Source organism: Triticum urartu, chromosome 6 (assembly GCF_003073215.2).
Source record: "Triticum urartu cultivar G1812 chromosome 6, Tu2.1, whole genome shotgun sequence".
Lineage (NCBI taxonomy): Eukaryota > Viridiplantae > Streptophyta > Magnoliopsida > Poales > Poaceae > Triticum > Triticum urartu.
The window spans coordinates 552,771,798-552,791,721 of NC_053027.1; the positions used below are offsets into that span (position 1 = coordinate 552,771,798).

At 44.7% G+C, this 19,924-nt stretch overlaps 2 protein-coding genes across 2 annotated transcripts; both read left to right on the forward strand.

The window, feature by feature from the left end:
• The first annotated feature begins 9,241 nt into the window (after nucleotides 1-9,241).
• Nucleotides 9,242-10,550, forward strand: LOC125512913 (photosystem II 10 kDa polypeptide, chloroplastic). The gene is made up of 5 exons (XM_048677977.1): nucleotides 9,242-9,459; nucleotides 9,852-9,910; nucleotides 10,006-10,061; nucleotides 10,184-10,236; nucleotides 10,329-10,550. Exons 1-5 carry the CDS (start codon nucleotides 9,303-9,305, stop codon nucleotides 10,421-10,423), a joined length of 420 nt encoding a protein of 139 aa, XP_048533934.1. The 5' UTR covers nucleotides 9,242-9,302; the 3' UTR covers nucleotides 10,424-10,550.
• A 2,376-nt stretch (nucleotides 10,551-12,926) lies between these two features.
• Nucleotides 12,927-17,421, forward strand: LOC125515273. Its single transcript, XM_048680713.1, has 3 exons — nucleotides 12,927-13,164; nucleotides 13,575-13,977; nucleotides 16,926-17,421. Exons 1-3 carry the CDS (start codon nucleotides 13,032-13,034, stop codon nucleotides 17,203-17,205), a joined length of 816 nt encoding a protein of 271 aa, XP_048536670.1. The 5' UTR covers nucleotides 12,927-13,031; the 3' UTR covers nucleotides 17,206-17,421.
• The last annotated feature ends 2,503 nt before the right edge of the window (nucleotides 17,422-19,924 follow it).

The following is a 19,924-nucleotide window of genomic DNA, read 5'->3' on the forward strand; positions in this document are numbered from 1 at the left end:
TATTTTGAGAGTCCTTTAGAACAGCATGGTAATTTGCTTTGGTATGAATTTAGTCCTAATATAATAGGCATCCAAGATTGGTATAATAAAAACTATCATACAAAAAGTGCATTGGATATTATGAGAAGTTTGATACTTGATAATTGTTTTGAGAGATGAAAATGGTGATATTAGAGTCATGCTAGTTGAGTAGTTGTGGATTTGAGAAATACTTGTGTTAAAGTTTGTGATTCCCGTAGCATGCACGTATGGTGAACCGTTATGTGATGAAGTCAGAGCATGATTTATTTATTGATTGTCTTCCTTATGAGTGGCGGTCGGGGACGAGCGATGGTCTTTTCCTACCAATATATCCCCCTAGGAGCATGTGTGTAGTACTTTATTTCGATAACTAATAGGTTTTTGCAATAAGTATGTTAGTTCTTTATGACTAATGTTGAGTCCATGGATTATACGCACTCTCACCCTTTCACCATTGCTAGCCTCTCTAATACCGCGCACCTTTCGCCGGTATCACACCCACCATATACCTTCCTCAAAACCGCCACCATACCTACCTATTATGGCATTTCCATAGCCATTCCGAGATATATTGCCATGCAACTTTCCACTGTTCCGTTATTATGACATGCTTCATCATTGTCATATTGCTTTGCATGATCATGTAGTTGACATCATATTTGTGGCAAAGCCATCGTTCATAATTCTTTCATACATGTCACTCTTGATTCATTGCGTATCCCAGTACTCCGCCGGAGGCATTCGCATAGAGTCATATTTTGTTCTAAGTATTGAGTTGTAATTCTTGAGTTGTAAGTAAATAAAGTGTGATGATCATCCTTATTAGAGCATTGTCCCAAGTGAGGAAAGGATGATGGAGACTATGATTCCCCCACAAGTCGGGATGAGACTCTGGACCAAAAAAGAAAGAAAAAGAGGCCAAAAAAGAGAAAAAGCCCAAATAAAAAAATGAGAGAAAAAGAGAGAAGGGACAATGTCACTAACCTTTTACCACACTTGTGCTTCAAAGTAGCACCAAGATCTTCATGATAGAGAGTCTCCTATGTTGTCACCTTCATATAGTAGTGGGAATTTCACATTATAGAACTTGGCTTGTATATTCCAACGATGGGCTTCCTCAAAATGCCCTTGGTATTCATGAGCAAGCAAGTTGGATGCACACCCACTTAGTTTCTTTTGTTGAGCTTTCATACACTTATAGCTCTAGTGCATCCGTTGCATGGCAATCCCTACTCACTCACATTGATATCTATTAATGGGCATCTCCATAGCCCGTTGATACTCCTAGTTGATGTGAGACTATCTTCTCCTTTTTTGTCATCTCCACAACCACCATTCTATTCCACCTATAGTGCTATATCCATGGCTCACGCTCATATGTTGCGTGAAGATTGAAAAAGTTTGAGAACATCAAAAGTATGAAAACAATTGCTTGGCTTTTCATCGGGGTTGTGCATGATTTAAATACTTTGTGTGGTGAAGATAGAGCATAGCCAGACTATATGATTCTGTAGGGATAACTTTCTTTGGCCATGTCATTTTGAGAAGACATGATTGCTTAGTTAGTATGCTTGAAGTATTACTATCTTTATGTCAGTATTAAACTTTTATCTTGAATCTTTCGGATCTGAATATTCATGCCACAATAAAGATATTTACATTGAGAATATGCTAGAAAACATTCCACATCAAAAATTCTGTTTTTATCATTTACCTACTCGAGGACGAGCAGGAATTAAGCTTGGGGATGCTGATACGTCTCCAACGTATCTATAATTTTTTATTGTTCCATGCTATTATATATTCTGTTTTGGATGTTAATGGGCTTTATTTTACATTTTTATATTATTTTTGGGACTAACCAATTAACCCAACACCCAGTGCAAATTGCTATTTTTTTGCCTATTTCAGTGTCTCGCAGAAAAGGAATATCAAACGGAATCCAAACAGAATGAAACCTTCGGAGAGTTATTTTTAGAACAAACGTGATCCAAGGGACTTGGAGTGGACGTCAAGAAACAATCGAGGAGACCATGAGGCAGGGGGCGCGCCTACCCCCCTGGGCGCGCCCTCCACCCTTGTGGGCCCCTCGTTGCTCCACCGACCTACTTCTTCCATATATTCATATACCCCGAAAACATCCAGGAGCACCATGAAACCCTATTTCCACCGCCGCAACCTTCTGTACCCAAGAGATCCCATCTTGGGGCCTTTTCTGGAGCTCCGCCAGAGGGGACATCAATCACAGAGGGCCTCTACAACAACTCCATGGCCTCTCCGGTGAGGTGTGACTAGTTTACTTCAGACCTTAGGCTCCATAGCTAGTAGCTAGATGGCTTCTTCTCTCTCTTTGGATCTCAATACAATGTTATCCTCGATCTTCTTGGAGATCTATTCGATGTAACTCTTTTTGCGGTGTGTTTGTCGAGATCCGATGAATTGTGGGTTTATGATCAAGTCTATCGATGAACAATATTTGAATCTTCTCTGAATTCTTTTATGCATGATTGGTTATCTTTGCAAGTCTCTTCGAATTATCAGTTTGGTTTGGCCTACTAGATTGATCTTTCTTGCAATGGGAGAAGTGCTTAGCTTTGGGTTCAATCTTGCGGTGCTCGATCCCGGTGACAGAAAGGAAAACGACACGTATTGTATTGTTGCCATCGAGGATAAAAAGATGGGGTTTATATCATATTGCTTGAGTTTATCCCTCTACACCATGTCATCTTACCTAATGTGTTACTCTGTTCTTATGAACTTAATACTCTAGATGCATGCTGGATAGCAGTCGATGTGTGGAGTAATAGTAGTAGATGGAGGCAGGAGTCGGTCTACTTGTCACGGACGTGATGCCTATATTCATGATCATGCCTAGATATTCTCATAACTATGCTCAATTCTATCAATTGCCCGACAGTAATTCGTTCACCCACCGTAATACTTATGCTATCTTGAGAGAAGCCACTAGTGAAACCTATGGCCCAGGGTCTATTCTTCATCATATAAGTTTCCAATCTATTTTACTTTGCAATTTTTACTTTCAATCTATATCATAAAAATACCAAAAATATTTATCTTATTATCATATCTATCATATCTCACTCTCGTAAGTGACCGTGATGGGATTGACGACACCTTTATCCCGTTGGTTGTGAGGTTCTTAATTTTTTGCCTCCTATTGGATTGATACCTTGGTTCTCAAAAACTGAGAGAAATACTTACGCTACTTTGCTGCATCACCCTTTCCTCTTCAAGGGAAAACCAACGCAGTGCTCAAGAGGTAGCACTTCCCCTTATGACGCTGACCATTATTCTGCATATTGGTATTGGCCAGAAAATCTGAATTATTATCGGCTTTGCGCTTACCATTGCCCCATGGCTTGCTGGGTTACGATGATGACCCTTGGTGTTGCCACTCTTATTTCCCTTTCCCGGCTTTTCATCATCAGACTCGTGGTCCTTGGTACTATCAGAGTCGGCATATTTAATGATGGCCGCCATCAACTCCCCCATATCATTGCAGTGGCGCTTGAGCTGCCCTAGCTTCTGTTTAAGAGGCAAAAAACGGCAATTCTTCTCTAACATGAGGACTGCTGAGCCGGCATTGATGTTATCCGATGAGTGCAAGATGGCTTTGACCCGGCGCACCCAATGGGTCGTTGACTCACCCTCTTCTTGGGCGCAGGCATCCAAATGCACAATCGACATGGGCTGTTTGCACGTATCCTTAAAATTTTGGATAAATCAGGTTTTTAACTCGGCCCATGACCCGATGGAGTTGGCAGGCAGCCCTTTTAACCAAGTACGAGCCGTCCCATCCAGCATCATGGTGAAGTATTTGGCACATGCAACATCGCTAACCTCCAGCAACTCCATGGCCATCTCGTAACTCTCAATCCACGCCTCAGGGGGTAAGTCGGCTGTGTAGTTGGGCACCTTACAAGGTCCTTTGAAATCCTTGGGCAGACGCTCATTACGCAGAGCCGACACTAACCATGGTACACCCGTGCTTCTAGAGGTCACGCCTGCCTCCACCGAAGTTGTCGGATAAACCGGAGATGGTTGATGAGCCGCGTACTGAGCCGCCAGCTCAGCCTCCCGACGTTCTCTATCCTGATCCATCAGGGCCTGAGTATTACGGGGCGGGTCATGTCCACGGGGCGGGTTACGATGCTGCTCACTGCTTGACACCGCCGGGGAGTCCATGTGTCTGCTATAACTCCGACATGGGCAAGGGGTTGAATGGATCCTCTCATGACTGTAAGAATAAGCCTCCTGCTCCACCAATGCTGTCTGAAGAAGCTCTCTAGCCCTCCGCGTTTCAACCACAGCTGGAGACTCACCTTCAACTAGGAGAGCTGCCAATCGCGACGCCACAGCAATCATATTATCCAAAGGGTTAGAATAATGACCCGGTGGTGTCGGCACATGTTGTGTTGGGATATTATTCTGACAAGGCAGGTCCGTTGTGCGTGGTTGAGCCGGCGCTCCAGTCCCAGGCATGGCTACTGCCTGGTTTACCCCTGGCGGGTCACTGGTCCCTGCACCAGGTGTGTTGAAGAGGTTCCTCGCCTCGTAAACCAGAGGCAGACGACTTCAGTGCCTTCTCCTCAAGACTTCGTTTGAAGCGTTCTAATCAAACGAGAGTCGGAAGGAATTAGCCTGGATCCGTTGTGCATGAGCATCCAGAGCAGCTCGCTCCGCAGTCATCCTTGCATCCTCAGCCACCAAATCTTCCTTGGCCTGAGCTATCTCATCCCGCACCTTTGCAACTTCCGCGTTATGTTGAGTTTGATTTGCCGGGTTAACCTCTGCTGTTAATAATGTTGTCAAAGTGTCCAATAAGTCGGACAAGACCTGAGCCGGCGAGCGCGCAGGACCTCCTGCCCCGGCCACCGTCATCGTTGCTGACCCGAAAACCATTGCCGCTGCAGTCGAAGAATTCTACACTGTGTGCGTACCGTCCATGAAAATCGCAACCCGGTTTGGCGGCTCATTAGGGTCCGGAATATTGTCGCCATCGGAATAGCCCCCAAGCCTGCCGTCCTGCAGTTGATACAATGACGTAGTCTCGCCTGTGGACGGCTCACCATCAGAATAGATGGCCGTCTCACCGCCAGACATGGATCCGTCCTCAAATTCTCCCCCATGGATGAATCCAACAAAGGCGCGCTTCACGGCGGGTTGAACCCGGGTGGGTCGTGCACGCTGAGCCGTCTCGATGATGTCGGTGCAGGTGTCCGGCTCAGGGCCTGGTTCACCGATCTTGCCAATGAAGACATGAATTCCGCCAAAGGGGACCCGGTACCCGTACTCGATTGAGCCGGCCTTGGGGCCCCAGCCTGCGTCGTCGATGTAGAGCCTGTCGTGATGACTCTTGGTCATCCGGCCCACAGCATATCCTTTGATCCCTTCAAAGTTGCCCTGTAAGAACTCGAAACCACTGTGCGCTGGCCCCACGGTGGGCGCCAACTATCGTGGAATTTTCACGGCAAATGTCCTAGTGTGAGGACTTAGTCGTGGAGCCATCGCAGCAGGGTTAGCTTAGAGGGGTTAAACGGGACAAAGGACACAAGAAGTTTATACTAGTTTGGCCCCTTGCGGTGAAGGTAAAAGCCTATCCAGTTGAGTTGGTATTGCTTATGTCTCGATTACCAGGGAGCGAATACGCTTGACCTAGCTTTCGATTTGTTGTTTCTTGTCCTAAACCGCCGTCGGGTCGTCCCTTTATATACACAGGTTGACGCCCTGCGGCTTACAGAGTCCCGGTCGGCTCATAAACGTGTTCGTCCTGGTGACTAATTACACTTGCCTTACGATACAAGTCATGCATATATGGCGGTTTACACCTATGGGCCTTAAGCCGCCTTTAGGCCTTGGGCTCTTCATAAGTCATCCTCATGAACCGCCATCTTCAATTCCTTCATGGGCTTCATGACAATGAACCGCCGCTGGTATAACCCGGCCCCTCCTGGGCGGGTCATGCCTAATAGTTATATCCCCAACAGGTAAGTTGTGTCACAACCTCATCGATCCCGATTAACAGAAAACATAGCCTCGTCGATCCCCGTGTGCAGTTGATCTCATCAACCGTGCACACAGCCGATCTCATAAAACGACAACAGATCTCATCTGCCACCTCCACATATCTAATATGCATATGATCTGAATCCAAATCCTATAATAGAGGCTTTGATACCACTGTTGGGTTCTACGACATGATGCGTTGACTGCAAATTAAAATTTCCTACTTGCAGAACAACCAGGAACATGCTACGGGAGATGGATCACAAATCGTTACCACTAGACGCGCAGTGCCGTGCAGCGGAAGAAGAGTTGGGGCAGCGCGTCCGCGTGGTTCATCTCCTCCTCGTCCGATGTCCCTCGAACAGTCGGTCGTCGGATCCCACGTACAGGTTCGCCGGAGCAACACAAGTGCACCGCCTCTAACGGTATCCGCGCGTGTAGGAGGAACACCATGCGGCGGACTGCTAGGTCCGATCACACAGTCGGCGGCGAGTGGAGGTGGCTATTCGCAACATATGCAAACCCTAGTGACAGTGCTAAGGCGATCAACCGAATGAGTGTGCCGCACCTCCACTTTATATAGGCGTCCGTTGCGGGCTCAACACTTGGGCCTCACACGGACCCTAAAGCCCAAAATCTGTTCGGCCGGGATCCGAGTCCGAGTAGGATCACATCTGACTCATGGAGTCCGATCCGGCCTCACAGGTTCCTTCTCTTAAGTGCGCGACCCCTTAGGTTCAAGTCGGCTTGGTCGCAGGTCGGATCACCTCCGACCAGCTCGGCTGGTAGTGGCCTCTAGCAAGGCGTACCGACCAAGTAGACAATGAAGCCCGTTGGCGAACCTGTACATCACACTTTCATTCGTTTTTCCACACGATATATGTTGTCAGGCTCAAGGCGAGTCTGTCATCCTTGTGCTAGCCCGGCCTCTTTTTCGTTCCAGTGATGTCGACCACGAACCTACATGATTGCCTCTAGGGCATATCTCCAACACATATGGGGGGAGACGAAATAATAAATAAAACTAAACCAATAGATGGAGAAGTCCCTGCTGATTTTTAATTAAGAGGAGAATGTGAAACAGCAGCGTTCGAGCCGAGGCTCGAACCTGTGTCGACCGGGAGCAACTAGTTAACGAGGGCTCCTTCGGGAGCCTCGCAACGATCAGCGCCACTTGGCGCACTCTCAGTCATTCGCCACGTGTCGCGCTCTGGACGCTCCCTTCGGATTTTGTTTTTTTTATTTTTCCGCACGCGTTTTTGGCTTTTTAAACGGTTTTTTCGGGTTTTTTCGATGTTTTGGTTTTCCCCCGGTCTTTCTTATCTTTTCGACAAAAAAATTTCGAAAAAAAATTTATTGCGTGAAAAAACGTGTTTTCTCTCCTTTCGCGAAAGTCACGGTTTTTCTTCCGCGAGAGGCACGGTTGTGCTTTAGCGAGAGTCACGGCCGTGCCTTTCGGAAACGAAAAAAAACGCGTTTTCTTTTTTTTTCTTTCGCGAGAGTCACGGTTTTGCTTCCGCGAGAGGCACGGTTGTGCTTTCGCGAGAGTCACGGCCGTGCCTCTCGGAAAGGGAAAAACAAAACGCGTTTTTCTGTTTTTTTTTCTTTCGTGAGAGTCACGGTTTTGCTTCCGCGAGAAGCACAGTTGTGCTTATGCGAAAGTCACGGCCGTGCCTCGCGAAAAGGGAAAAAATACGCGTTTTCTGTTTTTTTCGCGAGAGTCACGGTTGTGCTTTCGCGAGAGTCACGGCCGTGCCTCTCGGAAACGAAAAAAAATGTGTTTTCTGTTTTTTTTTCTTTCCACGAGAGTTACGGTTTTGCTTCCATGAGAGGCACAGTTGTGATTTCGCGAGAGGCACGGGCGTGCCTCTTTCGGAAAGGGAAAAAACCGTGCTCCCGGTTCGGTTTTTTTGCCTGGTTTTTTTCGTCCGGTTTTTTTTATGAAAAAAAAGTTCGTCAAAACCTATCAACATGGGATTTAGTTTTGAAGATCTCGACGCGAGGAATCCAATGGTGAAAACGGTTCGAGATTTGGACGCACGGTTTAAGAGATAAAACGTTTTGAATAAACGGATCTACGAAAAAAGGAAAAACTCCCATGCTGCGACAAGTGGCGCGCTATATGTGCGCCACTTGTCGCGACCTAGGAAAGTGGAGTATTCTTTGCAACGAGTATTCCTTAATTAGTGATTTCGATGTCGACCAGGTCACACAACCGCTCGCTGACCACTGAGCTAGGAGCCCATCCACAATATATTCAGTGCCAATACGATAATCCACAGATGAGCTTAGGCTGATCTGCTCCCTATGAACAATAAAATCAAGAATCCCTAAAAAAACAATAAAATCAAGAAAAATGAAAAAAAACTTCAAAAAAATCTGACTTTTTTAGCATACAAGATACTCGAGTGCGCTAGGTGTGTCCAAATTTTTTCCTCATGATAAGACATTCGAAGACCTCGTTTTTTTTCTACGAGCTCCTCGAATGTTTTATGCAACAGGTGTGCAAGTCATACTATTGTTGAGAATTACGCTATTATATGTTTATTCTTTTTATATTCTAAAATACTGTAATTCTATGCAATCTATGCGCAATTTTTTTGTCATTGTTTGTTTTAAGTTTTTTATTTTTCTTCTTTTAGGTAATAATATCAATGCCCTTAATTCATTCTATGTAAAAGAAAATCTGTTTTTTTTTTGCTATAGTTTGTATTTTTTTAGTTTATATTTTTGTTTATGCAAAGAAATAAAAAAAAGTGACTGGCCGGTTCAAAAATTTCAGTCGCTTGTCCAATTGAGGCTCCCTAATTTTTTTTCTACAAAGCACTTTGCTTACAAATAGCATTGCCATATTCTTTCCTTATTAAAAAAAGCATTGTCATATTCTGGTGTTACTGTTAAAGATAAGATCATCTGAAGCGGTACTCCCAAAGTTGACCTGTCTGTGAGGGACACCTGATGAAATTTCTCAACCATGGAAAAAATAAAAGGAAGGTAAAACCCTCGGTACTTATCCATTCCAGATTGCATAAGTGCGGCGTTTCTGATCAGCCAAGCAAGAGACAAGGGTTGTTCACGTGATCATGGACCCATGACACGCCATTATAGCAACCTTCCAACCTAAAATAGACCATCAAATCCTTGTCACTCACTGTCAGCCACTCCCCAGACTTCCTGTATTTAAACCCATGCATTACCCGTGAGAGAAACTAAATTGAACTGAAAGAGAGTGAACCAGTGAGCAAGCGTTTAACATGTCTGCCTCTGTCATGGCGTCTTTGGTTCTGAAACCATCTCCCTCTCCACTGTTAGAACGAGCGAAGCTTCGAGGCGCGCGACCATCGGCGAGGCCATCGCTGCTCATAGTAGCCAGCAAGAAGGCGAAAAAGGTCCAGACTGCCCAGCCCTATGGTGGGTATATACACGCCGTAATATTCAGGCCTCCTTTGGTTTATAGGAATTTCATAGAAATTTTATAGGATAGGATTTATAAAGAAAAAATTTATTTAAAGCCCTTTGGTTTATAGGAATGAATTTATATTCCCATGTAGGATAGGAATCAATCCTTCATATTTTGGAGGAAAAAAAATATTAGCCTAGACTCAATGAAAAAATTCCTATCCTATGCATCAAATGGCATCCTTTTCTCTATAGGAATTAAGATGCATGTCATCTCACTTTCTATAATTTTTCTATTCCTATAAAATTCCTATCCTATGAACTAAAGGAGGCCTCAGAGTTGAGAACTATATATACAAGCATATCTTTCACCTTCGCATGAATTTGTGTGTGTCGACATGTAGGGCCTGGTGGTGGAGTGGTGTTCAAGGAAGGCGTTGATGCGTCCGGAAGGGTAGCCAAGGTTAGTCTATCGATCTAGATATAATTTCTATTATTTTTTGTGTTTTCTATACGGGCACTACTGTGCGTAGCTTAATAATTTTCCAATTTAACCAGGGGAAGGGTGTTTACCAGTTTGCCGACAAGTATGGAGCAAACGTTGATGGGTACAGGTAAAAACACGCAAACCCAAACCTGCAGTTTCTGTCAGTAAAAACAAATATCTGCAAAATTCAGAGATCGTCCATGGAGTTCAGCTCTCATGGCATCTTATTCGGTTCTTACTACGTTGCAGCCCGATATATACACCAGAAGAATGGTCTCCAAGTGGTGACGTTTATGTTGGAGGTGACGTTTCTTTAAGCGTGTCATAAAATGTTTACTGTATCCCAAATTCAATAAATTTGACCTTCTATTTTCTTAATGACTTATATATACAGGAAAGACAGGGCTGTTTCTCTGGGCAGTGACTCTTGCTGGAATTCTGCTGGGCGGTGCTCTTCTTGTCTACAATACTAGTGCATTGGCTTCTTGAAGCCTGTGCGGCAAACCAAAATATGCACCAAACGATGTGTATTGTACGGGTTACAAAAGTAACGACATATGTAACTGGATGTAAATATCAGTACCCGCAGTCAATAATACCGATAATTAATTACTAATGTTCTAAGCAGCATGGTGCAAGCGTGATTAAGTTTTCAGTGCAAGCGCATGAACTCTCTCCAAAATGTTATCAAGTTCTACAATGGCGCTTGAATGATCAGAGAATTTAATTCTGCAAGTAAAGATGAAGGTAAAGAACACCTGGTACTATCACCTATGTTACTAAGGGCATCTCTAAGCAGCAATTCGGCTCTCGTACTCATCTTCTTCCGAGAATGAACAGTCAATTCAAAAAATATGATTTTTTTTTGGTATGGAAGATGTTTGAGTGCATGATGTCGGTGTCAAATTTGGTGATGTTTGGACATTTGAGTAGGTCTCGACAAAAAAGGGGGAGGGGTGAGCAAGTTTACTATTCATGGCCGATTTTGTTTATTTATTTTTTGCCACGAGCTCCTTATATGTCCAAACACGATTAAATTTGCCCAGACATCACGTATTTGAGTGTCTTGGTTGACAAAAAATCATTTTTTCTGAATATTTCTAACTTTTAAAAATTTATTATGTTCATGCTCGGGAGCAGATGAGCCTGGGCTCAAATGAGTATTCTCGAACCGCCTATAAACGTAGAGACTGCACGGTTTGGACTGTTTATGTCCTCAAACACCATGCATCAAACGTCTGTGGACTTGTCTACATGTCTGAATTCCCGAAAACTATAAGCAAAGTTGGGAAAGTTTGTGGGAATCCAAACAACCGCCACGTAGGCGCCCGACACCCCGGACCTAGCCAAAACCGACGTGGAGCCCACACATTTGGACAATTCTACAATCTTTCCACATGAAAGTCCTCCCTCTCCATGTTGTCTTTGCTCCGATCACTGCCGCCACCCATCCCAATTCCCACCCGTTTCGTCGTCCACCGTTGCGATGGAGCCGGAGGAAGAGGCGACGAAGATGTTTCCAGAGGCGGAGGACTCATCAGTGGTGGCCACTCGCAAGGTCAACATAGCGGCTCGCCACCGCAAACAGAGGAAGAGAAAGGAGGCTTTGGCGGTGGCCACTCTCCCAGTGCCTCGTCCGGTAAAGTGTACAAATCTGCAGATATCGGTCATGCAATTGCAGGCGCCTTGTGTCGGGGTTAAATCCGAAAGATCTTTGGTAGGGAGTCCTGAACTAGTGATCTTAGCTTGGTGGTAACAGGATGAACAAGGGACACGATATTTACCCAGGATTCGGAGCCTCTTGAATAGGTAAATCCCTATGCCATGCTTCTATTGTATTGGTTGTGTTGGGGTGCAAATTACAGGATGATCTAGCTCGAGATCGTATGTCTATGAATATGAATCTCTAAACTAAAAAAACTCAGCTTATATAGGGGCCATTAGTACCTAAGGTTTACATGAGGCCGGTTACATCTAGGGATAAGCATGCCGAAGATTCAAATAGGTCTTGGAGTGTGCGCCAAGTCTCCGGAGGATTCCATCTTAATCATGCCAGAGGGCGTGGCAGTCTTCGGGCATTTGCTGATGATCCAGGGGTCCTCGGCCTAGCACACCACAAAAGGGGATGATCTGATTAGCGCCCTCTAGTCCGGGACACCGTCACCTTGGCCAGCGCGGCTGCATCCGTCATACTACTACACCGTCCTGCACCTTTTTCCTTGGGGTTCATGACGCATGGGATGGTGACATTCCTGAGGCTGGCTCGTCTGACACCCTGGCTCTCCTCCTATGTGCGGGTTGTTTGGTTCACATGCGTCGGGTAAGGTCGGACATCGTGCTAGTTGCCGGGTGCGGCCCCGAGTGATTATCTCTGGGTCGTGGGCTGGCGGGACACTGTGAGCTAGATGCTTTCACCAGCTGGTCTCGTTTGAATCCGAAAGGGGGTTGCCTAGCCAGGCTCTTTCTATCGCTGGCCCTGGATGAGTGGTGCTTTTTGTGTTGCCTACTTAGCTTTTGGACCATGGAGCCTCATGGCGGCCACCTTCTCGTCCTCGTCGGGCTCGAAGTCGCCACGAAGCTGCTCGCCGCACCACCTTGGTGCCCTCTGAGCTCACCGCCACATCCAAGTTGTTGTGGTCCTCACGATCACACACTGGCCACTGCAGCTCGTTGGTGTATTGGTCGGGATCGAGTTAATGGGGATCCCGGGGAGAAAGAAAGTGAGAGGAAGGGGAAAATGCGCGACCGTTTCATCGGCAAGGGACAAAGGAAGTTGTGGGTTGCAGCGTTCGCTTTGGTCGGTCTTTGAAACAAACGATTCCGATGTGGCAAGTCTATGTTCATCAAGATTGGTGCGGCAGATCCAACAGCAATGCATGCGTCCGTGTGAGACCACTAAAAATCTTAGATTTTTAGCCTTCTCGAAAATGAAAGCAAAGGTTTCCTAGAAGAAGAAAAAATGCTAAGACGTATTCACTGTTTCCGCATTCCGCACCTCAACGCGTAGAGTATAATGTGAAGGCTTGTACAGGTGGGTTTGCGCCGAACAGAAGATTAAAAAAAAATCGGTGGAGACGAGCGGAGGTCGGAGGAGGCCATGATGCCGCCGGCGCTGCTAAGCTTACCGCGCTCCTCGTCGCCGTCGGTATCCCCTTCTCCTCTCTGCCCCGGCCGCCGATCGGCCGCCGTCCAGCGCCACCGCCCGTCGATCCCCTCCAGACCCGCCGCAGGTCCCTCCACCTTTCCCCTCCGATTGGAATCCTCTGTACGGTTGGGGCACTGGGTTATGCGGAGCCTAGTCGATTCGACACCGCGTCATTCGGCATGGATAATTCTGTGTTTGCGTCTCACAATCGAGAATGGGTATTATAGATTAGTAGTAGTGGTGGGTTCTAGGTTGGCCAAATTGGGCATTTGGCTTTGTCGTGTGGCCGTCGCCAATCCCCTGTTCCACCGCAAACTGAACCTAATTCGAGGAATCCAATCTACTAGTTTGCCCATTTAGTATGTTATATATTGTTCGCATACGATGTGACCGCAGATTAACCTTTGTAAGATGCATTTTTGTGTGTGAACATCACTACATATGGTGCCAGTTATGTCTCCTTTTGACATATTTGGCTTCCATGCTTATTTTCAGGAATATGCTATGCCAGTCAAGCGGTTGAATTGTTGCCGTCTTTGTACCCGGGGACAGGCGTCATCGTTCGAGACGCAAAGCTGGAGGACTGTTGGGAAGTAGCAGATACTCACTGCAGCTCATTCTTTCCGGGTTACAAATTCCCATTAGACCTTGTTCTACGGCTCGATCGTTACATCGCCCTCCTATCCGGCTTTTCAGTTCCGCCAGGCTGCACGAGAAGTTGCCTTGTTGCAGTTAACCCCTCTGCAGCTAACAGTGCTATCAGTATCGAATGTGGAGATTTGAGAGACGCTGAATTTCATGGGAAATACAGTCTCAGTAAAGGCTCTATAGCTGGCATTCTTACGGTCGACACAGTAGCAGACTTTCTTCCAAGAAGGGGACGTCTCAAGCAGAGAAGGTACATCATTATTTTCTTGGAGTTCAAATAAGCAGGTTTTTTCTCTAGCTTCTAGTAGATACTGAATCTTTTTTAGACGAAGAGGTGCAGCTGTAAGCTATAAATGCTCCTATAGACCCATATTATCATTGCCATTTGTTTATTCCTTGTGATTTCAATGCTTTCACTTACTCTTTCATGGCTACTTATTTTATCATTTCTACTTGTATGCATTGCTATTTACTCCGACCTTGTTTTCTTGACATTGATGTTCCATATGCTTGATATCCTTGAGTCCTCTACCCAAGTCATTGATGTTCTGTATTTGTGCATTTCAAATGTTTGATCTGTCACACCAATAACACGTTTGAGTCAAGAATTAAATTTTATAGCAAAGGTAATAATAACATCGTATGGCAAAAACAGAAATTGGTTGTCCTGGTTGCTAATAGCAGATGTGAGGAAATACCTGAACAAATACCAGGTTTACCAGAAGATGAAATCTAGTAGTTCTTTACTACATGTAGAGCAATATCAGCCAAACCAAAATTCAAAGGTCTAATCTACTTTATCTTAGCTAATTGTGGCAGATGATTAGAAGCATATGAGATAACAATGTGTAGTTGACTAGTACTGAAACTTGAACTATTTTTCCTCAAAACAGAAATAGCCTGGGGAACCATTTTCCAGGGTTTTGCTCGAAACAAATGGATGTCAGGTTTCCTTTCACTCTAAAACAAATATAAATCTCCTTGGCTCAAAATAGTGACTCAGGGCAACAATTTTCTGTAACCCACTGCCACTGGAGATGAGGAAAATATTACCCTGACTATGGCATTTAAGGCACCTTTGCAATGATAACGCAGAAATAAAGCCATTACTGATTCTTATCCAACTTGGGATGCAGAGTCCAACATTCGTAAGGATATGTAGCATGAAATGTTTATAGAACTGACTCGCAAAACCAATGATATATTTTTTTGTATAGAACTCCTTAACTCAACCTTTGGAGATGGCCTGTCCCTTGCGATTAAAAAAAAGCTGACCCGGCCATGCTAACAGCAAGACTGGGCTAACTTTGTGTGGCCATGTTGCTATTTTGCTAGTGAATTTCATGACTTTGCAAACAGAAGTTCATCACCCTCTCACTGTCTTGATTTTATGGGAATCCATCTGGTGAACCTACACAACCCATAGAATAGATTAATCACGAACAATGCAGTCTCAGACATAATTACCTAGAATGTGGTGTGCCATGTGTTCCAGAATTGCATAGTCGATTTAGTCATTATATTTTAGCAGGATAGACACCTCATCAGACTACGATGTGTTCTGCGATTTCCTCTATGGTACTAATTTTTTAAATGTGCAACCTTTTTGTGTAGTTCTGATGGCTCATGTCCTTCTGAACTGTATGTTGCTCTTCAGTTTGTCGAAAACAAAATATGTTCTATCTTTCCCGATGTTTCTACATGACCTGCTCCGCTTCCTTTATAGTTATGTATTAATGTGGGATCTGGGGACCCCAAAACATTCTTTTAATTTCTTCATCTTTCTTTTGATGCTTGACTTGGAACCAAAAAAATTTATAGTCATCTAGAGCTAGACAAGCACAACTTCGCATGCACCATGCTTTCCTGCCTTGGCAGTCCAGTCTGCATTGGCATAGACTCCCAAGTTGAATGTCATAGTTCCAGATGACCCTTTTCATTACCCCAAATAAACAACATGGTTTGACTAGAATTTGGACCTATAACTGTTACCTAGTTTTACTTGTACAAGATGAAAACACCGTTACAAGTATGAGATGCCAGAACTCAACCCACCTTTTAAACAAAATGCAATGCCCAGCCAACTTAATGGCTGAACACATTAGAGGGTCATTGTTGCTTAATTGAAGAATTTAAGGTTGATTGTTGCTTAATTCAAGAAATTGTATGTGAACAGTGTTAGATTTTGAATTTCAGCTGGATTAAGACAAGAGGTAGAGTAAAAGTTTGTGCATTATTGACTTTGATCTTTTTCATAGAAACTAATATGTTTAGAAAAATAAACATTCATGCATGACTCAAACAGAAGTATGACAAAAATTTAGGAAGAGCTTCCTGCTTAATTTAAAATGATATGCAAACCTCTTGCTTGTTCTTTAGAATAGAAATATAGCACAAGCTTCATTTGTTTCTAGTGCAGCTTTTTATCTCGTTGGAAGTCCATTCAACCTTGCCAATCCTTGTTAAACAGTACCATGCTTAGATACTACTACATCATACTTCCCTTTTTTTCCGTTCCATCTACTCCCTCCGTTCCTAAATATTTGTCTTTCTAGACATTTCAAATGACTACTAGATACGGATGTACGTAGACATATTTTAGAGTGTAGATTCACTCATTTTACTCCGTATGTAGTCACTTGTTGAAATGCCTAGAAAGACAAGTATTTAGGAACGGAGGGAGTAGTATCTAGGTTTACTTTATGGTTAGGTTTCGTTGCAATGTCAATTTCCTAATAGGTTCTACTTTATAGCTACTGATGGCAAATATAGGCTCCTTTCCTGCATAAAGTTGGATAAATGTGAAATAATAGGGGGGGAGGGTGGGACCTTTGCTTCAGGAAAGGAAGTTCGAGGACATGGCACCTCTTCAGAGATCTGAGTGTCTGACAGAATTAGTTGAGCCTCCTCATTCCAAAATACCCCGTCCACAAGGAAACTTTCAGTCTGATCATTGTTGTAATCCAAATGGAGCTGTTGGCATGTAACATGCAGGGTATACAGTTATTTGGTTGAATACAATGCATACGTAGTATGCATGAAGTGGTAAACTGTTAAAAGCCTTCTCACGCACATCATTCCGTACGAGATGCTGAATACATGCCCTTATTGCACATCGGATTTTTTTTTCTCTAGCTATGTACATACAAGTTGTTTCCCCCCCTTAAAATTCATCCTAGTTCCTCCAAATTTATGCAGAACAGGAATTGCATACATAGCAAACGTCGCGGTTCGGAAGGAGGAGCGTCGAAAAGGAATTGCTAAAATGCTCGTCGCGGAAGCCGAGGCGCGAGCAAGGAGCTGGGGATGCCGGTCGGTGGCCTTGCACTGCGATGTAAGTAACCTCGCCGCGCTGCGGCTGTATAAAAGCCAAGGTTACAAAACCATCCGTGTACCAGAAGACGCCAAGTGGCCAGCACCCAAGATAGATCAATCAGTGCGATACGAGTTCATGATGAAGCTAGTGCCCAAGAGCTAAGCTGTATAGTTTCAGAGTCATCAGATCACGCAAATTGTGATTACGTAGATACCACAGGGATGATAAATAGATACCGCAGCAGTACAGAGACACCCCGGCCACGGCCCTTCTGGTGTATAGCAGCTGTTGTATAGTGGAGGGTACATTGTATATCATAATAACAGCTACAGTGTATTTGTTTCAAAATGGCATTAAGGATGTCCACTTGCCCAGGCATTGTTGCTTCAGATGAACTGAACCAGAACTCCTGACAAGTTGTCTGGGGAGCAAAACAAAAACGTACAGCCTCCATGCTTCTCCATTGCTGCCAATGCCATATCTCATATGCATGAGTTCCTTGTTTTTCAGGCACAGGCAGAGGTTGTTCAGTTAAGCGACTCTCTATTGCCCTTCTTTAGCTGAAAATGTTAAGATTCTGCCAAGAAAGAATCACAGATTCAGAATGCAATGGTTGTGCTGGTCGGTTCAAATATGTATGTCTCTGCTTCTGATGGAGTTTAAAGGTATGATTTAGACACCTCGGCGCACCGTGCATCTGTTCCGCAAATTTTTCAACCTGACACTTGAGTTTTCTCATGCTGCAAGACAAATACTTGGAATCCTGGGGAAAAAGGAGGTGCACCCTGGGACTGATGCATGTCAACAGAGAGGGTGGCAGTACTATCACTAGCTGGTGTAGTGGCCTCTTTAATCTTTATGATGTTCTTGACACCAACCAGGTACGTTACGTAACGGACGCCTTTTTTCGCATCCGAACCGTATGGTTGTTGGAGCATTGCTGCTGATGATGTGTGTTGTTTGTGCAGTAGAGCCTGCAGCTGATTCCGTTGAGGGAGGGAGATGGGGCAGAGATTGTGCTGTTGGGTGGGTGGGGTGGGGTTGGGGAGGAGGGAAAGGGGGGAAGGTGATCAGGATTCAGGATGGAACTGAAGAACATGTCACATGGGACGCATGCACGCACTGTCCTGGAAGCAAAGGGAGGAAGAGTCTCTCAGCTCACTTGGCCATGATCATCATCGTCTCCACACCACCACACCAGCACAGCAGGTGAGATGAGATGGTTGGATCTGCCTGCGCATAATGCATGTGACTCAACGAATTTTGAGCGCCATTTATATTTGGTTTGTGCCCGGCATTATGCGCTCCAACCGCGGACGTGTACACGTTGCTGGGCTTGGCTCCCAGATTCAGATCGGCCTGAACTTCTTTTGGGCGGGAATAATACTCTTGGCACATGGATGGTGCTAGTGGATCGGTGGAAAAAAATGCCCTGCTGTGCAAAATTATCATGCTTTTCTTTTACAAACAAAATAACTGCTCTCTTTTTTACACATGGTTTTATCTTCAATGCTGATTATTTTTTAAAAAAATTGACTGTTTTAGTCCCCATTTTGGAAAAGATGGAAAACATGTTCAAGTTCAAACACGGAATGTGCCGGTTCATGTGAGGCTTCTAATGATCCAGACGAACCCTTGCATGCGCATGCTGGTAGCATCAACCTTTGTCAGCAATTGAACATCTTTTTTTTTACCCTCGGAATGGTGATGACAGAAGGTTTATCTCATTCCAACAACCATTTGGTGTGAAAAACAAACTTTTGCCAGTACTACTACCTTTGGTGTGGGAAAAAGATTTACCACCTCTTTTATTTACTCGATCGTTGCTGTCAAAAAGGAATATAGCCGATCATTGCTGAGAGCCTAAAAAAAATACTCTGAGCCACGTACTGGTACAGTGTTCAAGCTTTGTTGTACCTAAAACAAAACAAAATGAAAACTACTACTGTTGCGCTAACATGGCTGGCCGGGACGGTTTGACCGGGACCATTGACATCTCTGTTCCGGTGGTAATCCCGAGGCACCTCGAAGAACGGCTCCTATAATAACCATTAACCCATCTTATTACAGACCGGTGACCGGCGGTTCTCTGCACCGGCTGCAGGCGGTGCGGTCGCCGTGTCGGTGGCCGACGCTCCGCTCCTCCGGCCCGGAGACATCGGCATCGGCGCGTCACCAACGCAACGCCTGGTGAGCTGTGCCGCAAAGACAAAAAAATGTTGTGTAGCATATACTCCTGGCCTGCCGTGCCTGTGCCCCCCACATGACCCGACCGACGCTACCTCTCCTAGCTCTAGCTCACTCCTTTCCCTTTCTTCCTTTCCCACTTCCCCATTCCCATTCCGTTCCCAGCAATATGTCTATATGCTTCACCTCAAATAAATGTTTATATGGTTATCATAGTATGTTTTTCCCTTTTCACTAGGCTACAAGATCATGTGTGGGCTCCTTGGCCGACAGTTTCCGTGACTAGCATATGTTCACCGACGAAAAATATTGTCGCAGGTCACTGTCTCTGCGGGGTCCATCCGAGTTGTACGCTGCACTGGGCCTACGTGCCAGTAGTGCTCGCAGATACGATTTAAAAGTTAACTAAAACATTAAGACTTCATTTTATATCTTAACAATAGGATTTTATTTTGATTTTATATACATTTTTCGCTTTGTTTTTTCAAGGCGATTAAACAAGCCTAAAGAGTGGAAGATTCTCTTGTTCAATTTTTTTCCTTTATAATACGCGCACAACCTAAGCAATAGATTAGTAGTTGGTCACTAGCTCGCTCGACAAGAATTATTCCGGAGTCATGGTTGTGCACATGCAGCCATCGTGATCCCATGTTTTCCATTTCTTTACTCCTTTCTCTCTTTTTCTCCCTCTGCA

Excerpts from the sequence above, each read along its gene's own strand:
- LOC125515273 (XM_048680713.1), top strand. The coding sequence starts at position 13,032 with ATGATGCCGCCGGCGCTGCTAAGCTTACCGCGCTCCTCGTCGCCGTCG. Across the intron at positions 13,165-13,574 it reads CCCCTCCAGACCCGCCGCAG|GAATATGCTATGCCAGTCAA; the intron begins GTCCCTCCACCT and ends GCTTATTTTCAG. Across the intron at positions 13,978-16,925 it reads GGACGTCTCAAGCAGAGAAG|AACAGGAATTGCATACATAG; the intron begins GTACATCATTAT and ends AAATTTATGCAG.
- LOC125512913 (XM_048677977.1), top strand. The coding sequence starts at position 9,303 with ATGTCTGCCTCTGTCATGGCGTCTTTGGTTCTGAAACCATCTCCCTCT. Across the intron at positions 9,460-9,851 it reads CCAGACTGCCCAGCCCTATG|GGCCTGGTGGTGGAGTGGTG; the intron begins GTGGGTATATAC and ends GTCGACATGTAG. Across the intron at positions 9,911-10,005 it reads CGTCCGGAAGGGTAGCCAAG|GGGAAGGGTGTTTACCAGTT; the intron begins GTTAGTCTATCG and ends CAATTTAACCAG.